General features: G+C 47.7%; 1 protein-coding gene across 1 annotated transcript; it reads right to left on the bottom strand.

Annotated features, from left to right (window-relative positions):
• Positions 1-1,705: 1,705 nt before the first annotated feature.
• Positions 1,706-20,098, bottom strand: EMP1 (epithelial membrane protein 1). The gene is made up of 5 exons (XM_069490605.1): positions 20,072-20,098; positions 5,781-5,894; positions 3,403-3,499; positions 3,158-3,298; positions 1,706-2,512 (listed from the first exon to the last, which is right to left on the bottom strand). Exons 2-5 carry the CDS (start codon positions 5,856-5,858, stop codon positions 2,340-2,342), a joined length of 489 nt encoding a protein of 162 aa, XP_069346706.1. The 5' UTR covers positions 5,859-5,894; positions 20,072-20,098; the 3' UTR covers positions 1,706-2,339.
• Positions 20,099-20,873: the final 775 nt, after the last annotated feature.

Raw genomic sequence — 20,873 nt, 5'->3', positions numbered from 1 at the left:
TTCCATTTTTTGCCTAGGAGGTTTAACTAAAGCAAGATAAAACTATCCTTAACAACATTGAGTTGCCCAAAAGAGTTATTACAGAAAATGCCTAATGCATTACCAGAAAATAATTTAATACCTCAAATAACGGTCAAGTTGTCCAAATCAAACTGATAGGCAACTTGATAAGGGGTAAATGTCACAATTATCCACATTTTTACATCTTTTTTTAAAGAAAGAAAACATGGACACAGTGAAGGGAATCAGAATCTGTTTTTATATCCCTAGAGTTATAAACATTTGTATCAAAATATTTACAATTATAGTATATGAAATAATCTATTAATGAAGAAGCCAAATACAGTACTAGAACAATCCACCAATGTAATGTAAATTACATGAGACATAAATGTCACAGAAAAAAAGTAAAAGACAAGGGAATACATGGTTTACTCCAGTCATAGTTCAGTTTCTTAATAAAATGTGAGTATCTCTTTTGGATATATCTGATATGTAAGTATACTTCTGCACCTAAGACAGCCTTCTATAATCATGTGATAATTCAATTGTAATTAAAATAGTCATCATCCCACAGTTTTTGCTGGCAAATCTCTCTAATCCCAGCCCAGGTAATTTGGTAACCTGCCTTCGACATTTTCTTAACCAGAATAAACACAGAGAAATATACTTAGTAATAGCCCCTTTACATAAATACCAGCAATCATGGTCTAACAACTCCCCAAATAGGAAAGGTATAAAAGAAAGGGATTGAGGAGAAAACTAATGAAGAAAAGTAGGCAAGATATCTCAGATTCTCCCTGGGGTAGATCTTCTTCTCAGGGTAATAAAGGAAATGTCTTCTCCCCCCTCCAAAAAACCCCTTTAGGCAGAATCTGAGATGGCTTAAAATAGCTGCAGAGTGATGCCTGCTTAACCAGGAATATCTACTACTTCTAAGTCCTACAGAGAGAGGCTCCCGCGGCAGCAGACAGCTCAACTACCATCTGACTAGGTACCACAAGAGTTTTTGCTTTTTTTTTTTTTTTCTATTCTAAAGAAAATATCTGCCCATCACCTACATTTTGATTTATCTCATGGGATCATCTTATTTTCCTGGGAGCACAGGCATTCTGTCCCTATCATGACTGATATATAGTATGCTTAATACTTCACAATTATATAGCACCTTTCACCCAAGGGCCTGTCGTTTGGTTTTCATTTGGTGTGTGTTTTAATTAGCTTCCAGAAGTGCCACACCTCACCTGTGATGTGGGACAGGTGGGGCTTCTAAGAGGTGACCACTTCAGCCAGTGTGGAAGCTAGAGCTACTACTGAGCCTAGAAGCCCGGTTCCCCAATATGGATAATTAGACACATCTCACTCAAAAGTTTATAATTTAGAGGAAGAATAGTGGGATTGTGTTACAAGGAGCCATGTCCATCTCTCTCCTGTTATATACTTAAAAGATACATTGACTGCATGGGGGGGAATCCTAAAAACATAACCCTAATATAGTACTGTTGTAAGATTGCCCCTTGGAGGCCCTAGTTGGTGTGGTGCTTTCATTAGTGGCTTCAGAGAAACGCCAGAAGAGCTGCCTTGGTTTTGAGTGAGAGGCCTAGCAAAGTCCATGGCAAGAGGGCCCCATGAAGGACAGCCTGTGAGGTCTGGTCTGGGCTCTGACCAGCCCCCAGGCCTTCCACTGGGAAAAGTTCTCTTTCTTGGTTTAGCTAACCCACCGACTTGGCCTTATAAACCATCTCTCTTCCTCCCATTTTGTCACTGACTTCCACAGAGCTAAGTATCTGTTCTCAAAAGGGACAGTGGCTCGCTGGCCAAAGCCCTCCAGTAGGCACTTTGGACTGGAATGTGGTGTGTGATGTTTTGCTTTGGGTCAGAAGCGGGATGGCTTCCAGGCTTAGCACATTCAGCACAAAGGCAATACCTGCTCTTTCCAAAACTTGTACCGCTATTTTAACTTGGTGCAGTAGGTATGTGGACCTCAGTGCATGACCCAGAATTCACCCTCAGAAGTGGAGCCCACGGCGGGGCAGCTGATGGGCCCCAGGCAGTGCGAGTTGCTGGGAACAGCTGGAGGCCAAGCTGGCGCTGGAGGGAGGCTCTCTGGCTGGCTTCAAGGGAGCATCAAAGTACTAGCCAACGACTTTCGCCCAAGGGCAGGGGCTTGGCAGTGGAGAATCTCCTCAGTTATGGTTTGGGTTTTGGCCTCTTCTCATTTCCTCCCCCTCCCCACGCCCTCCCCTGTCTTGGTTTTTCCCAGTAGCATCTTCCACTTCCCTCCCAGGTTCAAGAGTCCTCCTCCCACCCCCCTCAGATCCCCGTGAACTTGTTCAGCCCTATTTCTTTCTCAGGACCAGGTAGAGAACGCCGATGATAAAGCTGAAGCAGAAGCAGATCCAGGTCAGGATGAAGCAATAGCCGTGGTGATTCTGGCTCCCCAGGAAGTAGTTTATACTGCTGTTTGCATAACGGTCAGTGTAGATAGACGCCCCGATCAGAATGCATAGCCCTGCAGGGGGAGGAAAAAGATGTGTAAGTCTTTGTTAAAATCAAGAAAAAGTTTTTATAATTTAAAGATCCTATTTCCCTCTTTGGCAATGGGAAAATAAACTTTGGTTGTTTGTCCCTAAACAGTAGTTCTGTTGATTTGCCCTGGACCAAGTGTGACAGTTGTGTTGATACATTAGTGGTGTCTGGGCTCCCGTATGTGCACTGGTTTGTGTGGCTGCAAATGGGAAGTAAAACACAGAATGGCAGGCCTGCCACCCAGCTGTCCCATCTGGACCCAGCATGGCTGGGCAGGCTCTTCAGGGAGCCTCCCACCAAACTGGGTGCATTGGGGAAGAATGACAGGAGAATGAGAACCGCAAAAACCGCGTGCGCTGCGGCAGTGACATCCTTCCTCAGACCCCACCTCCTGATGGGAGTGGCCCCACCTGGCACCTACCCAGGAGCACTGGTTTTCAACATGAAGCAAAAGAGGGTTCTTAATCCAAAGTCCTCCACAAGAGAACAAATAACCAGAGGAGAACAATATCCAAGGCAGTTTCTCTGGGCCATGTGCTCATCTGCTCAAGTTGCCAGGAGCACGCGTGGTAACATTGACCTACAGGCTTCTCCTGCATCAGCTGGAGTCTGCCCCTGAGATACTCACAGCACACCAGCATGGTGGCTCCCGTGAGGAGGAACCGGTTTCCCTTCTCCATGGTGAAGAGCTGGAACACGAAGACCACGAGGGAGATGACGGAGAAGATGATGGACAGAATCATGAAGGCCTGTACTGTCTTGAGGGCATCTGTGGACACAGAAGAGGAGAGCAAGGGCATTAGGCCACTCCAGGGGTTGGATGTGTCCCTGACCACACCATTGTCGGCACTGGATCCATATCTTCATACGTACCGTCATCGCCATACGTCAGGGAGCCGTTACAGTAGCCCGAGGCACAGTATCTCCAAAGACCTGCTGATGCATTTACGCTATTTGAAACCATCCAGACCTAAAACCAGAAGAAAAGAAAAAATGGATTAAAAACTGACCCTCTGGGCCGGGCGCTGTGGCTCACGTCTGTAATCCTAGCACTCTGGGAGGCCGAGGCGGGTGGATCGCTCGAGGTCTGGAGTTCGAGACCAGCCTAAGCAAGAGTGAGACCCCGTCTCTACTAAAAATAGAAAAAAATTATCTGGCCAACTAAAATATATATAGAAAAAGTTAGCTGGGCATGGTGGCACATGTCTGTAGTCCCAGCTACTTGGAAGGCTGAGGCAGGAGGATCGCTTGAGCCCAGGAGTTTGAGGTTGCTGTGAGCTAGGCTGATGCTACGGCACTCACTCTAGCCCAGGCAACAAAGCGAGACTCTGTCTCAAAAAAAAAAAAAAAACTGACCCTCTGCTTTAAAAAGAAAATAACAGATCAGCTTGAGCCAGGACCAAATCTTAATCAAGACACTCTATTCAGCCAGAGATATGGTTAAGCAGACTACCTCCGGATGGAACTAGGTCTGATTAAAACTGAAGTCACCAAGGTCCCAAGGGGTAAGAAAGAGAAGAATGTGAAACCTGCGAAAACAAAAATCACCTGGCCTCTCCGGGCTTCACATCCTTCATGACCTTAAAAAAAATGGAAGTAATTTAACCACAGTGATTTAAAATTCTAAGGTTCTAACAAAGAGAAAGCCTGGATGAGGACATTGGTTTTAAGCATGCACAATTCAGACCCTCTATCAAGACTGTTTCATTGAAGGGCCTGGCTAACAAGGGGGAAAAAAGTTAAGGAAAAATGTCCAGCTGGAGATGACTAAGAAACATAAGAGCTACTGGAAAAGCGCAATGAGTCCGAGTGGTCAATAAGCCACTTTCGTCTAAACGGAAGGATCAGATGTGACTGTCAGAACACGCAGAGTAATTTCATCATAAAATAGCCCAGCAAGAGCTTTCCTGTGGGGGCAGCTGGAAGTGGAAGGGTGACCAGAGCAGATTCCCCCAGGCATCACTTCCTCCCTGGCCCAAAGAAAACAATTATCCTTCTGGAATAGAAAACGAACGCAGGGTCCTGCCCACACACACACACACACACACACACGCACACGCGCACACACACACACACACACACACACTCACACACGCACGCACCATGCAAATGCACACGCTGGAAAGGCAGGGCCAAGGACATGCGACCACCTGCTCTCCGTTCAATAAACAATCGTGTGCTGAGCCCTACGCAGCACTGTGGCACCCATTCATACCCTGTAAAGAAGTTTGTCGGACTTACCCTGAGAGATATGGGAGCTGGCATACAGAATGACTAAATCACAAAATCTGGAGGAGGCCGCAGGGGCAAGGTTGTACCTTATCACAGTTATGCTTAAATTAGCTTTGCTTGTGATCGCACCCACATGCACTTCCAAAGCTTGTCTGAACTTTAAAACCCGTTTATCCTTTAACTGTTAAAAGGATCTAAACAGATTCTGGAACCATCGTTTGCCTGTCTAGTGACCGGTGGCCTTGGTTTTTAAGTCCAAGGAGCTGTCTTGTTTTTCCTGAGAAAAGCACAACAAACGCAAATGGGGCGCTATCAACTGCCACTAGAGGTCAGAGTAGCCCAAGGTTCAGAGAGAAGAGACTCTCGCTACCTCCGTAGGATATTTTTATGTTGTTCTGTCTGAGGGAGTTAATTCGGCGGCACCAGGTAAATCTTGCAAAATTTCACTTTCACATGCTACTCTCCACTTAAACGTGAATTCGTCAATCTGGCAATCAAAGCCTTTCCTCCCCTCACTCCTTCCTATCCATCCTCCTAATCCAAGTTCCCAGAAGGAAGGGACGCTCTGCTCCAGCCACAAGTGTCCTCGTTATGCCCTGACCAAAGCTGGTCCTTCCCACATGTGCTCCTGTGCTAGCACCCGCACCTGGAATGCATCCCTGTGTTCCTTCCACCTTCCGTCTTTCACTGAGGGAAACCTCGCCCGTCTGCCGGTCCTCCAAGTTCACCTAAAGCCCCTCCAAGTTCACCTCAAGCTCCTCTAGAGACCGAAGAAACCCCATTGTATCCTCCAGCCTCCAAATGCCCACAGCCCTGGCAAGATCACTCATAGGAACACTCACTTTTATCCTCTTGTTATTTAATTGTTTGAAGTGCAAGTGTGTGCTTATTTTTTTTCCACAATTAAGCTATAAGTTCACAGAGGGCAAGAATTATGGCTTAAACTCCTTTTGTAGTACTTGATGGAAATATTGAAGTGATTTTTTTAATGAATGAAAGAACAAAAGAACATTACTCACGTTGGCAATGGTGGAAACAAACAGCATAATAACAGTGGCGATGTGGACCACAAAGATCCCAGCCAGCAACACCAACATCTTGGCTTTTTTGGTAACTCAGGAACAAAGAGAGTTCTGAAAAGAAAAAAGAAAGGGACAAAAAGGTTACTGTTGGATTTAGTAAGACAATTTAGCTTTCCCACATGTGGGCTATCTGCTAAAATGGGGAAGATTTGCAGTAAAAACCATCATAATTTCATTAAAAATTCCTGAAAACACCTTGTTAACCTAGCTCTGATATGCCTAAGTGCTTGTTTGTCTATTTCCATATACCTAAATGTAAACATAATTCCATTTCTTCTCGGGTATCTACCTACTCATTTCTCTAATACAGCCTATTTCAAAAAAGAAGTACATTTTATAACTATTAATATTTTATTTTGTTTGTGTTTCAGAGGCCAAAAGCAGGACTTTGATTTTTAAAGGGCGTTTGTAATTTCCAGGTCTCTCTGCAACAATGTCATAGAAATTTCCATTTTCCACTAGGGATGTGTCCATGCTTCCATCAAATTGCTCACGCAGCAATTTTAGTAGAAGTGAATGCCTTCCACAGTATAGCAACTATTACTCCATGCCCCGAGACTGAATTGGCTACTAATTTGATCCTGGGTGAGATATAAAATGTGAGAGACACAATTTCTATTATAATAATGCTCTTTGGTTTTCAATAATTATAACAACCTAATTACAGTTTAATGGTCTGATCCCCTACTGATTGAACATTTCAGATGAGTATCACTCCACCTGAGCCTTTGGGCTCTGTGTGCCCCCTGGTAGAGAGCTTGCTATTGGTCTGGGGCAGAGTGTTATATTTCCTACAGCTCACTATGACCATTCTGAGGGTTTTAAAAACCTGCAGCTTGAGATACCACCAAATGTGCCTTCTACTTGTGCATGATATTTACACAAATTCCAATCCTTCAGGACTCAATACAGAAGACAGGCAAATGCACAAATCACAGGGTGGGGGGCTTGGGAACTAATATTGATTAACAGTGTGCGTGGATGAACAAACACTTTCAGCCATAATCTCAGCAGAGCCGAAGAAGGGAGCCCATTGATCATAAAGCCTAGAAAATAAAGGAAGTGTGAAGGACGCAGTGGGGGAAGCCATTCTGATTTATGTCAGCTGCAGAAGGAGTGCTTTGTCACGCCCAAGGCAGTTAAAATGCAGTGCAGCCTCCCTTGGGACATCAAAAGGAAAGGGCTTGAGCTTATTCACACCCTAGGCAGAATGGGGGTGTGGACGCCCCCACCTTGGCAGGCAACAGCCCAGCACATCCTGCAATTGTCCCACCGTCTTTCTCTCTCCACCTCATTTAACTGAGGCTTTGTGTGTGCTTGGGCCCCTTTCCTGCCACACCAGGTACTTATTACAGAGCACCGATGCCATCGCTCCAACACTACAGGGGCCTTTTCTCTCCTCTCACTTTCCCCCTCAGGTGCTCAGAAATCTAGAATGATCTAATGTACACCAGGGTGCCTTGCTCTCTGCAGGCAAGAAAAGAAGGAGAGGCAGACGCAGGCTTCTGTCACCCACCCTGACCCGCTCCAACAACCTTTTCCCAAGCTGGGCACTTCCCTCCAAGCCTGGCTGTTTTGCAGGAATGTGTCCAATTTCACCATGAATGCAAAAATGATGGCATTTACCCTGCTTCCTCAGGGGAGAGCTTGGAGCTTTCGTGTCTGCTATTAATAATCTCCCCACACACTCAAATTCATTTTTGCTTTTCTCAGGTTCTCGCACACCTCCACAGTTTTCTGCCTGACTTTACTGCACAATGAGAAGAGGTGTTTGGATCAGACAAGAGGCTGGGGTAGAATCATATAAAGTTGTTTGATGGCTCAGTCTCAGTTTCCTCATATGTAAAGTAGAGGCTGCAATGTCAATTGCTCGGGGAAGTGTGCAGATTAAATTGGATTATATATGTAAAGCACCTAGCGTGGCACACGGCAGGTACTCACAATGGGGCTGCTCCCACCATGGGTGTTATTATTGCTGTTATTCATAAGTGAAGCTGAGTGCGTAGCTGTTGCCGACCCAGCCCAGTGACCCAATCAGCAGGCCGCTCCATGTTCAGTGCAAGTATGGATAATAAGGTACCTGCTGTCTCGTTCGCGGGGCAGTGTGTATAAATCACTTTGGTCCTCGTAGAAACTGTCATTTTGTCTAACCCTGAGCGGGGGGACCAGTGAGAAGACGCCCTCGGGAATGACCAGGAGAAAGTTCACTCTCGCAGCCCATCGTCCTGACAGCCCCCAGCGCCGCACCTCACGGACCCTGATCCCCCGGACTCTTAACTTACGGGAAAGGAACAGGCTGACTGCAGGGAATTACGAATATTGCATAAGGAACAGTGCTTATGTGTAGCCCTCCCTGGGCTCTTTAAATGACTTTCTTATTCCTTTTGCTTCAGATTTACAAACATCCTCCTCCTAACAGTGTGGGAAGTGGTTAAGGGGCCAAGAATGGAATAGGATACACCAAGTGAGGCCGCTTCAGCGAGTGGCAGAACGCAGCTCCCTCCCTGGTGGGCTGTTGGGAATTCAGCAGCATTTTTTCTCCTTGGGCTGCTCTCTAACCCCGTAAAGTCGCATCTGACTTCCTCTGCCCAGCTCACACTCCCTTTAGTTTGATTTATTTATTCATTCATTCACTCATTCGTTTTTAGAGACAGGGTCTCACTCTGTTGCCCAGGCTGGAGTGCAGTGGCATCATCATGGCTCACTGTAGTCTCGAACTCCCGGGCTCCTGGGCCCAGGCAGTCCCCCTGCCTCAGCCTCCCAAGCAGCAAGAGCTGCAGGTGTGCACCACCATGCCTGGCTAACAGTCTCCCTTTTGCTGACCCCTCTGGCTGCACCTCTGCCTGGGCTGTGTGTCGTCTGATCTAACACAGTCCCACCAGGTCACCGGGCCCCACTCGCTGCTGCGGGAGCTAGTGGAGGAATAGGGCAAAGAAGCGACTCTCTGTCCTCTCAGATTCTTGTGATCGTGCCGTGTCTTTTCACCGTGGAAAGGAGCAAAATGTCTTGGATTAGCAAACGTTCTTATTGTACAAAACACACAATTCTCTCTGTTTTGGGCTGCTGCGTCCAGCCAGAAGCAGGGACTGTTCAGCTGGAGCTATCCCATAACACATGTAACTTCTCCATCTTTCGCTTCCCATGTTCGCCAGGTTTTATTAGTATCATCCATTGCCAGCTTAGAGGGGCTTCCGTTATTTTCAGGGGCCTTCCCCCAACACATTTGAAAATGGAATGAATTTTTTAAATTTCTAGGCTGGATCATCACTAGTTTTGCAGTCTCTATACTATACCAGAGAGATCCCCTCACCCCACCCAACAGAGAAACCCCCAGTCTGGAGGGAGGCAATCTTTGAGGTCTCTGTGTGCACCATCAGTGGTACCTAACGGGTGAGTGTCTGGGAATCCAACACACAGCAGAGTAGGATAACAGAAGGGCCCGTGCTCTTGAGACTTCTGCCCACCCGTTACTTGCAGCACAGCCTGCAGGGAGATTCCTTCCCTTGCCCACGTGTACACTGCTTCAGACAAGGCACTGAACAAGACCACTTGTGAGCATGTATATCACTGGAAGTATTGGCTGCTACAACTTTCTTCCTTAGCAGTATCTTCCACTAAAACAATAATAGACTTCTCCCTCACGCCTCTCTAAGATGCTATGGGTGGCATTGTTCGGTGGAAGGCATAGCCAAGTCACAGCTGGGCAGCTCACACCAGGAAGCAGAGCATAACAGCGCTGCAATTCTGAACACTCCGGAACAAGGCCTGCTTCTTGCAGAGCATCTGGTGTGCTGGGCAGTCTCAAAGTTTGTCACTGGTTGTTGGGAACTCCCATAACAACATTTATTTGTGGTGCTTAGACTCCCCCATCTAGGCCGCCACAGCGAGTCAATTCATCGTGTTCTTGAAAGGTAGGTCATCCGCTGACTTCTACGTGGGATGCCAGGAACGGGTTTCTGCATCCACCACTGCGAACCAAGCAGGGTCTGCCTCTTGAGCCTCACCTCCCCAATGTGCTCGGCACAGGGGTGGCCAGGGGCAAGGAGGGAAACTGAGGAAGGTATAGGAGGCATGAGCGTTGACTCCGAGAGAAGTGATTGTCCAGAGAAATGGAGATCAGCACCATGGAGTCACACACAGGTCTCCAATATCCCTTTGCTGTTCTTTCTGCCTAACGCCTGCAGATTTCCTTCCACATCGCTGGCTCCTGTTTCTGACCCCTGTCTCTCCCCTTCTCCCGCATCGCCCAGACCACTATGGCAGCAGCCCCTTTATGCTCCTGGCTCCGATGCAAGACTCACAACCACTGACCATCCTGTATTTGGATTAAGTTCTTTGCTAATAGAAAATGGTCTGTAGTTAGTAGAAGCAACCCTGAGCATGACAACTGCTGGTGACTGTAGCTACAAAGGACTAACTAAGGTGGGGGAGGGGGTGGGGATGAGAACCACCCTCTCTGGTTGTCTCCATCCATTTAAACCTTTATTGGCTTCCTGCCTCCCTCTGGCACCTCCCTGCCCCACACACAAAGTGAAAGGAATCAAAAGAAGATAACCCTCAGGCTATCTGGCATGACCTCTTTGCCTTTGTTCAGGTAGCCTAACAGTCTTGGGTGCTCTGCCCAGTGAGAAGTTAATCAGACCCCTGTGGGAGCCTTTCCTTTTCTGATGGGAAACTAATTCTGCAGCAACTGTTGAGAATAATTGGCTTCTAAGGAACAGCAGGGAAATTCAGATGTGCGTAATTTGGCTCCGTGTGTGCTAAGCTAGGGGTCAGATAACTTCTTCCTGTCATGGAGTCTGTGTGCGGATGGAGCTGCCACAGGAGTCTGGGGGGAGCAGTTCTCCGAGGGTGGTCCAAGGCACAACAACTGGAAGCACTACAGTAGAACAGAGTAGCCAAAAACCCACTGCTGGGGAAGGAAGTGCTGGGAATCCCGGGGCCTGAGTCACTGAAGAATCAGCCTGAGCCTGGGGGCTCAGAAACCAGGGGCTGGGGACGATGTGAACAGCGGGGGAGTCTCGCAAGGCTCAAATTTCTATGATTCATTTGCTAGTGGGTGAGAGTCTCCCACATTGAAAGGCAATGCAGAGACGCATCTACCAGGCTTTCTGAGCAGCCTGTGGATGGCTCACGTGGATGGCTCCCGCTGGCCGGCTGCAGCCAGTTTAGGCGTTTCCCGGTAGCCCAAGCCTGCCTAGGCTTTTCTGGGGAGAAGAGCGCAATCATGGCCAGAGGCCAAATTCCTTATCTCTCCTTCCTCTCATCCCGGTTTTATTGCCCAAAACATCACAGTGATGAGTTCCTAATCCCCACTATTTATCTCACTTTCCACTCCCATTGCCACTGTCTAGTTCAGGTCCCAGCCTAGGCCATGCCATCACCCTTGCCCACAATCCTCCCTGTAATGTACCCTCCCTACTGCCACCAGGTTATCTGACCTTGTCACTCCTCTGCTCAAAAACCTCCAAACACCCCACACTACCACCTCCCGTCACCAGGAAAGGGGCTCCAAATACCTCATGCTAGCCCTTGCAATCTTGGAACTTGGTTTCCAAAAATAAAAGCTCTACTTTTGTGTCCTTCCTGTGGAACTACTTATCAAATTCTTTTCAACCAAGCTAAAATACCACCTCTCCCAGGAAGCCTTCCCAGATACATAGGGCAGAAGATGTCTTTTCCCCCCTCCTATGCTATAACCACTAATGACAGCCTGCCTGGTAACAGAGTAATTACAGAGTTATTGTTGGAAGTGTTTGGCTCCCCCACCCCTAAGATTTTAAATCCCTGAAGGGAGAGTCTTGTCTATGACAGGTATCAAATAAATATCTGTTCAATGAACAAATAAATGAATTAGGATGGCAATATTTTCTTCTCCATTGAAAAATAATCAATGGCAAAGTGACTGAAGGCTTCATATTAAACAGAATTCTAGAGGGAAAATGTTTCCCTTTTTATTTTACATATGTGAATTTTAGTCCTTTATCATTTTTCAGAAATTATTACTACTTTACTATAACTATGTATTGAGCATCTTATTACATACAAACGTTATATCTTTCCATATAAATACCTATGCAAACATGTGACTATTTTCTGTGTACCTTTGGCATTTGAATATACAAGGGTATATATGTGTGTGTTGCCTTTTGTTCAAGAGGAAATAAATAAAGGCAAAGAAAATATCTTAAATTTCTAAACACTAATTTGTCTGCAGATTTAACTTTTCTATCTACCTCTTTGAATTATACAATCTCTAGACTGAAGGGGGTCTTAAAATTTTTTTCTAATTCATGAGACTCATCCTCAAAGCTATACCAAGGATCTATCTAAACTCCTCCTGGGGAGCTCACTGCCTACCAAGGTCCCCTCATTAGAAAGATCTTTCTGACGGTGCATCTGAGTGTGCTCTTGACAACCACCACCACCGATCTTGGTTCTGCCACGGGCTTACCCAACTAGACCCACGCTTCCTCTTTCTCACGTGGTTCCCTTTGCAGCAAAACCACCAGATTATCAGAGAATTCACCAGAGGACCTCACCTTAGATCCCCAAATCTCAGTCAAGTCATAACACAGTCCTGAGATTACTGCTAGACGCTCCTCTGTCTTTTTGCTGGCTGGTGTATTTCTGACACTGAAATTCTCATCTCTTTCTGGATAACTATAAACTTCGAAACAAGCTTTTTCACACCATCTGACCAAAGACGTGGCGCTTCCTCCAAAGCAGGAGAAAAGATGAGAGGCAAAGCCGCTCCTGGTCATATGACCTCCATGAATCTGCCATCCCTGTTCCACCTTCCTCAGCGTGACACCTGACACTCCGCAGCTGCTGCTTCTTCCTAAGGACGCTGTGTGGGGTGGCACGAAAGCCTTTCCATCCTCCGCATGCCGGGATCACTTTGCTTTTGTTGGTTTGGTTTTGATGTGTTTGTTTCTCATGGAGGTCCATGTGGGTTGGCGAAACAGACGTCCACATAACACAAAAGCAGAAAAGGAAATACTCCCTTCTGGGAGCAGCCACAGAGGATGTGTCCGGAGGAGGAAAAGGCTGGGATTAAAGGCAGGCTGAGTGGACGAGAACTTGGATGAGCTTTTGGCCATTGTTATTGTTGTTTTATGTCAGTGTACTTTTCCATCCTCAATATTGTTTTTACGTAGGAGGGGGAGGGGGAGCCTCCATTTCTCCATGGGAAATATGTGGAGAAAAAGGCTCCTAGGCCGGGCGCGGTGGCTCACGCCTGTAATCCTAGCTCTCTGGGAGGCCGAGGTGGGTGGATCGTTTGAGCTCAGGAGTTCGAGACCAGCCTGAGCAAGAGAGAGACCCCACCTCTAAAAATAGAAAGAAATTATATGGACAGCTAAAAATATATATAGAAAAAATTAGCCGGGCATGGTGGTGCATGCCTGTAGTCCCAGCTACTCGGGAGGCTGAGACAGGAGGATCGCTTGAGCCCAGGAGTTTGAGGTTGCTGTGAGCTAGGCTGACGCCACGGCACTCACTCTAGCCTGGGCAACAGAGTGAGACTCTGTCTCAAAAAAAAAAAAAACTTTTTTAAAAATTTAAAAAAAAAAAAAAAAAAGAAAAAGGCTCCTAAAGGACTGTTTCCTCCTGGCTCTGGATAGCTGCTGTTTGAAGGAAAGAACTTCAGGTTGCCCCTCACTCCGTGCATGTCACACTAGGGCCTGATGTTTTAAATACAGGGCAGTTTTATGAGCAGCAGAAGTGCCATCTATCAATCAAGCAGCAAACGTAACAGGGAGGCACATGCTCCAGGGAAAACCACTATTCTTTTCATCTCCCAAATGCAGGCTATCATAAATGGGGTTATTACAGAAAAAGTAGTGTTTATCTGGTGCAGGTATAGACTAGCATAGATTCTCACAAAGGGGCTGGGGGATGGCACAAAGCGGGTTATAAGAAAGAGGTGGGGGAGAGCACACGTCTACTGGAGGATTAGAGTCTCGTAAAAATTCTGCCCTGACCAACTGCTGACTTTGGAAAAATCACATAACCTCTCTGGTCCGTGGCTCCCAGAGTTTCAGAGTACAAAGAGGTACAGAGTAGGGGGTTTGGGCTCCAATTCTAACCCCACCCCGTCTTAACTGTGAGCTGTAGACCTCATAGGGTTAGTGTGAGGATTGAGGGCCCATGCCCAGCTCAGAGCAAGGGCAACATAGGCGTTGGCTATTATGTTTATTCCTTCGTGTAAAATGAGAGGGTTGGGCCAGGGAAATGGTCTTTAAGCTTGTCTGGAAGAATCTGAGGGCCAACAATGGTGCTAAAGGCAAACATGCAGCATGAATATTGTTTTTGCAAATGCTCCCTAGGAGAATAACTTCTCTCTCTCTCTCTCTCTCTCTCTCTTTTATTTACGCTTGTCCTCCTTTGTGGAGGGGAAGGGGTGGATCTGGGCCACATCTGCAAAGGCTGAGGCCAGACCTGGGCCCTGAAGCCTGAGCCCAGCCCACGCCCCAGACTGCAGCTGGTCAAGTGATCGGGCGATGTCCCCTGGGTGAGGACGGAAGCTTCAGTTGCCCTTAAGAGAAGTGTTCTGGCAACCAGAATGTCTTCAAGGGAGAGGTTGCCAAGATAATAACTAGGGTTTGGGAAGAAAATCAAGGTGTGGCCCGGCCCCAGCGGCGCTTGGGCGGGTCCAACAGTAGATGGCGGCAACATGCTTCGACGAGCAAAGCTACAGCCTCCCGGCAGGCGGGAGCTGGGCGGGACAGGAGCTGCTCAGCCAGAGGCACTCCAGGCCCCTCGGGGCGGGCTGAGGGCTTCATTTCTGGTTTTCAGGGCAATTTGTTCTTTAGAGGTTTATAAACATTGAGGTCATTCAGTCCAGCCCCCTGACAAAGAAGGAAATGCACGTCCCCAAAGGTAAAATCAGAGTCACAACTGAAGCCACCACCTCTCATATTTCAAGCTGGGGCTCTTCTACTCCTGGGTGATTTTCTCTCTCCTGGCTGTTGGCTTAGGGTTCTGGAACTTCTACGAGATCTTCAGCTAGAACTAGATCTACTCTTCTCTCTGTTCCTCCCACCATCTCTGAGTTTATCAGAGAGTCAGCACAACCCCTCAAAACGGTGCCAATGGTAAAATCAAAGGGTCTTTCAAAGGCTGCTACATTGCTGAGAAGGCCCACCTGGCAGAGCCGGTCCTGCCTGGCCACCAAAGGCCGGAACCAAATGCCCTCCCTGCAAACTCCCAGACAAGCTTCTAACTCTCAGTCCTGAGCTGGGCCTCAGCACGGGAGTCCCCTGCCCGCCCGAGCACGGAGAATACTTTCAACAAAGGGAAGCTCCGGGTCTCAGCTCTGAAACTCTTTCTCTGAGATCAGTGTGAACACACCAGCTCGCCCAAAACTAGTTGTTTCAGGGGAGCAAATCTCTCTCCAATTCCCCTTGTTCAGCCCCCTGGGAGAAGGTCTTTGATTATTTGAAACAAGAAGTCTAAGGATCGAGGCCCTCATTTTCCTCTCCGCTCTGATCTGACCTGAAAGAAGGGAGACTTCGGGGAGGTCAGCGCCTGGTTGGCACAAACGTTTAATGGACTAACAAATGATACCAAGGATGTATTGACCATATTTAAAAACTAAGATGTGGCAAGAGCAACAAAAGAGTCTTCATGAGGGACAAAGAACATAATTTTGACCTAAGAACTGTCCTGAAACATGGGGGTGGGTGGTCCCCAAACAAGAGCAGAAGGAGTTAGGAGAGGAAACACCCTCGCCACTTCTCCCCTGCTCTTTTGCCTCCTCCCTGTCGTTCTCTGTCCACCTGGCTCTCTCCTCTCCTTCCAGGCCTTCTCCTCCAACACACAGGCTTGGGGAAACACACATCCCACTTGCTCTCCCTCCCTCCCCTCCTGTCTTCTCTTATTTCCCTGTCCTGCTCTCAGATTGTTCCTCACTGGCTCCCATCCACACCTGCGGCCACACCCTCGCGCTGCAGGGTCTCACTCCTTGAGAAAAGGGTGGAGTTTCTTTCCCAGGACCAGCTCAGTTTCTCCCTGAGCCTGATCTCGATCCTGGTGAATGTCCCTCCTCATCTGGGCTGGCACCCTTTACATTTCGTTAAGCAAGGCTCTCCCTTTCCTTCGGAGTGCTGGGTGATCTGCCGGGAAGCCCGGCGAACGCCACGCCCGAGGGTCTCTGAGTGGGTGGGGCAGAGGAGGCTACCTGGGTCCCCCAGGCACCAACCTGTCGAGAACCTTCTCCAAAATGCCTATTTCAATGCAACCTGTTGCCTTGTTTCACTTTTCTACCTATTTTTATAGGTTAAACTAGCTGTTGGCATGAGCCCAATAGATTTCTCAAAGTAGGAGTGGTAGGGTCTTAGAATGTCAGAGCCCCCCGGGCCGAAAGGGCCACCAAGTTCAACCTCCTGAAGGGGAGAGGCCAGGCCTTGCCGTTGTCACACAGCAGAGTCGGGACAAGACCGCTGCCCATCTGTCCTCCTAGCCAGCCGTCTGACATTCACCCCAGGATTCTTGCCACAGTGTCGACCTGTGCCAAAAGAGTTTTCTATTTTAACTACCCTGTTTTGGAGAAAGAATTCATGAAACAGGCTCAGGAAATACAAAAACTGCCACAGCCACATAAGGCCAAGAGCACCAACAGCGCAGGGGTCCATTTTGGTTCCAGGGAAATGCCGTCTCCACAGCGGGAAAGAGAACGTTGACCCAGTAGTTTGCTGGAAAGGAAGCGAGAGAAGCAGCAATCCCCACCGGTTTTTGTGTTTCTGTCTTCATGCTTCAAGTATCAGTGAATCTCCCAGTTAAACTGAGGGAAACGGCTTTACCTAGTCAGGGCACCAGGGACTGAGGTGTAACATAAAGCCATCTTAGGACGTGTGTCTATTCGGGTCGGGATATTGAAAATTCAAGTGAAACCCTAACTGGAACCATATTCGGGCTTCCCTGATTACCGAAGAGCAAGAACAGTCCAGAAATTGAGGGTCGTCTTGGCAGAACTGGGAGGAGTATTGGAAAAGGGAGGTTTATGGTCAGAAAGTTCCAGTTCTACACTGCTTCAGGATTATGAGCTCTTCTCAAGGGGTTGACACCCAGACTGCCAGCCAGCAATTAGATGGAGGCCTGTTCCTGTAGTGATCATGACAAGTGGTGACAGTGTATAGACGTGGGCTACGTGAACTATGGACCGAGTTATGGGACCATCCCCAAAAGGCCCAGAGAGGAGCCGGTGCTTCTGGCACTAGATCGACTTGACCCTGACCTGGTAGGCAGCGACCCTGGGCGTGTCCCTCTGAGCGTGCATGGCTGGGAGTCCCAACTGTGCCTGGGCTTTGGAGGCAGCTGTGTGGTGAGTTAAAGAAGGAACCATATTCCTGTGTTTAGAAAATGAAATACCTCAGAATCAAATCATGTGGGTTTGGTTGACTGTGCGGAGTTTCAAAGCTTCAGAAATGCTCCCCGTTCTTTCTGAGCCTTAGGTGAAAAAAAAAAAAAAAAAAGAAGAAGAAGAAAGAAAAAAGGAAAAAAGAAGAAAAGATAATGCAAAAGCAATTCATCCATCAAGTTGTAGTCATTATACTAAGTAAGAGTTTAAGAAATATTAAATGAAGGTTCAGTGTTTAGAGGATCAGGAGCATTGGGTGGAGCAACAACAGAACTGGAATAGGTATTTTCTGGGCGGTTTCAGAACCACAGAACCAGGAAGTTATGGGGAAGCTGATTTTGGTCAATTTAAGGAACTCTAAATAATTAGAGCAGTCCCACAAAGGGGAATGAGTGTGGAGGTGTACTCTGAGGTATCAAGCTCCCCCAGTCTGGAAATTTCCAGACCTGTAGAATGGTCAACTGTCCAAGATGGTATAAAAATCAGATTTCTGCAAATGGTAGGAGAATGTATGAGATCCCTCCCAAATTTAGAATTCTATGAACGAAATGAAGGATGGAATGGAACTAACTGGCCTTGTGCCCTTTACTGTGGCCACGTTTTAGGTAGTTGCCCCACCAGGCTCTGCAGAGCCTACAGAAAAGCAGCTTTGGCTCATGGATGACGCGAAGCAGGTCTCTGACTGTGCTCGGGGTGTGAGAGGTCCTGGCACGTTTGGCACTACCTGAAATCCCCAGAACAAGCCGGGAGGGTCCATATTCTCAGGGTGATCTCCACGAAGCCCAGTCACAAGGCTGGGGACTTTATGGACTAATCTGGTCTCGGGAGGGAAGAGGAAGGGTTGAGAAAGACGCAGTGTGCAGAAGGGATGTCTTTCCTTCCCTCAGAGGTCTGCCCAGTAGCCCTGGGAGTCAGCCAGGTTCTAAGGATGTGATCTACTCTGGGTTGGTCCGTGATGGCTTTTTGCCAACTCCCAGGACAGTTTAGTTCCCATGAACAATGTGCGATCTGGGGGGCCCCTGGCCAGGGCGCCAGACAGGATGTCCTGCAGCCGCCCCCCCAAGCCCTCTGCCCCCATTCTTCAGAGTCTGGGTGGAATTGGAGCCTCCTCTGAGGGTGGGGCGCAGCAGGGGGGCCAAATAACGCTCACTTTCAGTCCTGCCAAAGCTGAAATCCAGAAAAACTCCCACAGCCAAGAGACTCTCCCACTACTTCTTGGAGGAAGAGCAGAGAGCGGAAATCAGAACAGCGTTTTCTAAATTGTCCTCAAACTCCAGGAAATAACATACATGTAGCATATTTTCTCATTTATAAAGCTACAGTATAATGTGAAATGCTGCACAGACAATGCAATTCACAATGGTTCACACCCCCGGGGTGTAATGGTCGGTGTTTTTCTAGTTGCTGACTGGTTAGATGTTGCTTGTTAGTTTTAACCTGCACGGAACTAAAACAAGATTCGTACTATTTTCACAGGATACCATCACTATTGGTTTAATAATGGCTGCCCTAATCCACATCCATGTAATCTGGAAATAATAAACATTTGAAGCAAAAGTAGGAGTTCCCTTCATCTTGAAAAGTTGCCCTCTACCTACTTACTCATCCCCCTGGGGCAGTTGTGTAAGGAGCTCTGCCTGCTCAATGCAGGGCTGGTTACATTTAAAGCTAAAAACCTAACTTCATCAGACAAGCTGAATCCTGTTAATCTCTTCACCTTGTTTACACGGGGGGAAAAAATACACCAGTATCTGTGTTGAAATGGGCCACGCCTTAGTAGACACTCAACCAAAATGCTCACCTAAAAAACAAAAGCCAATAGGAAAAGCACCTTCTTTACTTCTCCAGATTGGCTTCATGATTAGCCTGAGTGTTTGCTTTGTACAAGCACATTTGGGGAAAGAGTGAAAAGACAAACTTCCCAAAATAATCTTTGCTTTCCATGCAGGAAAATCCCACATCCACCCTTAAAAATTTTCTTTTATCATTTCTGATATACCATCTTTTCACTCCACACTGAAATGCAGCTGTTTCTGGGGTTGGAAACACAAAGCCATGCAACAAGTTTTTACAGGGACAGATGAAGTTCCCCTGCCCCACCCTCCCCTCCAAACCCAGCTTCCCTGCACATCTGGCCAGAGGGGAAGGCGTCTGGAGTCCCCATCAGCTCCCAGTCCCACCAGCGAACCCCTCCCACGTTTCATGTCAAACACCCTCTGCCTCTCTCTTTCTCTAACAGTTTTCTTTAAACAAACCAATCCCTCTCTTCCCATCCTGTGAGGAGGACAAAAATACTTGAATTTAAACAGAAGCAAATGGACAAGCCAAAGGGCAGGAAAAGCAACAGCAAAAATATACTGAAAACCAGTTATCTATCCACCACCGCCCTCCCCCGCAAAAAAGCTCAGCAAACAAGTAACAAGCTGAGATACAACTCAAATCCTGAAGGAAGCCATCGGAATCAAAACAGAGGAGTTGGAAGCACACATCTGGCAAGTTCAGTCGATAATTTCAAAGGTATGCAGTGTTTGCTCCACGAAGAATAACCTGCCCCGCTTGGTTCCAAAGTCCCTGCTCCTGCCACATCCTCAGCGCGGAGAACTCAGGTGCTGCAAGACGAGATTACAGCCCATCCCCACTCATTTCCCCCGACTCCCTCCTCAAAATACATTTTTTTCTGAACTTTCTGGAAAAAAGTTGTCTCAGTCTCCGCTTTTAGCTAAGAGTTTCAAGGACTCGATTCTTAGAGAATCGTGGAAAAATAGCGAAGGACAAAGAAAAAGCCAAGCTAAGCTGAGATCAGGAGAGCCGTGGAGAGGCAGGAGAAAGTTGGCTGAGCTTCCCGCTGCGCTGGGTGCTGTCCTACCTGGAGGGTCCCAGCGACGGAGGCTCCTGGCTGCAACCCTGGTCCGCTCTCCTGGAGGTATGTGACCGCACTGAGGGAGGGACCCGCCTCCCGAGGTTATAAGTTTCCTGCGCTGGTGTGCTGGGGTGTGTGATGGGCGGTTTCTTTTCCCTGTTTTAAAGGAGTTTCTATGAATCAGTCTGGCTTTAAAAAAAAATTTTTTTTTTGTTGGTAAGCTACGCCCTGCGAAGTTGGCAGTCAGTCAAGTGCGGCTGGGAGTGAGCCATCAATTCAAAGAACCCTGTTGTAGGCGCTCTCTGACTCACACACACAGACCACAGTGGAAAAAGGAGTGACAGTGCTTCACATGAGTAATAGGAGTCACACAAATAGATCTGTTTACTGAAGCCCATTCCTCCTCACCAGAAAGGAGACCCGTTGCCATGGACAAAAAGCCAAATACAGAGTTTCAGTAGGGGATGGGGGGGAGGAGGAGGAGGAGAAGCGCCCTGCTAACTGAAGCCTGGCCAATCATCAAACGGCATTCCCATCCTTCCTCCCCCATTCAATGCATCACCTGCAGCTCACCGTCCGGAGTGATAAGATTTATTCTTACAAACTTCCCTGTCTGACCCTGGTGCACTGTCCTGTGGGTGGCTATAGCTGAAGGGGACATGCCGAGAGCCCTTGGAACCCTGCCTCTGGGTGCTGGAGCGCTGACTGAACCCCAGACCACGCCTGGTCTTTAGTGACGCTCTGTGAGTGCCCTCAATGCCCGGCTGGACTCTCCACAATCCAGGAGGAAGTCCCCCAGGTAAGAACC

The sequence above is a fragment of the Eulemur rufifrons genome, chromosome 16 (assembly GCF_041146395.1).
Source record: "Eulemur rufifrons isolate Redbay chromosome 16, OSU_ERuf_1, whole genome shotgun sequence".
In the NCBI taxonomy this organism is placed as follows: Eukaryota; Metazoa; Chordata; class Mammalia; order Primates; family Lemuridae; genus Eulemur; species Eulemur rufifrons.
The sequence above is the reverse complement of the archived record's forward strand: the minus strand, read 5'-3'. Positions and strand labels throughout refer to the sequence as shown.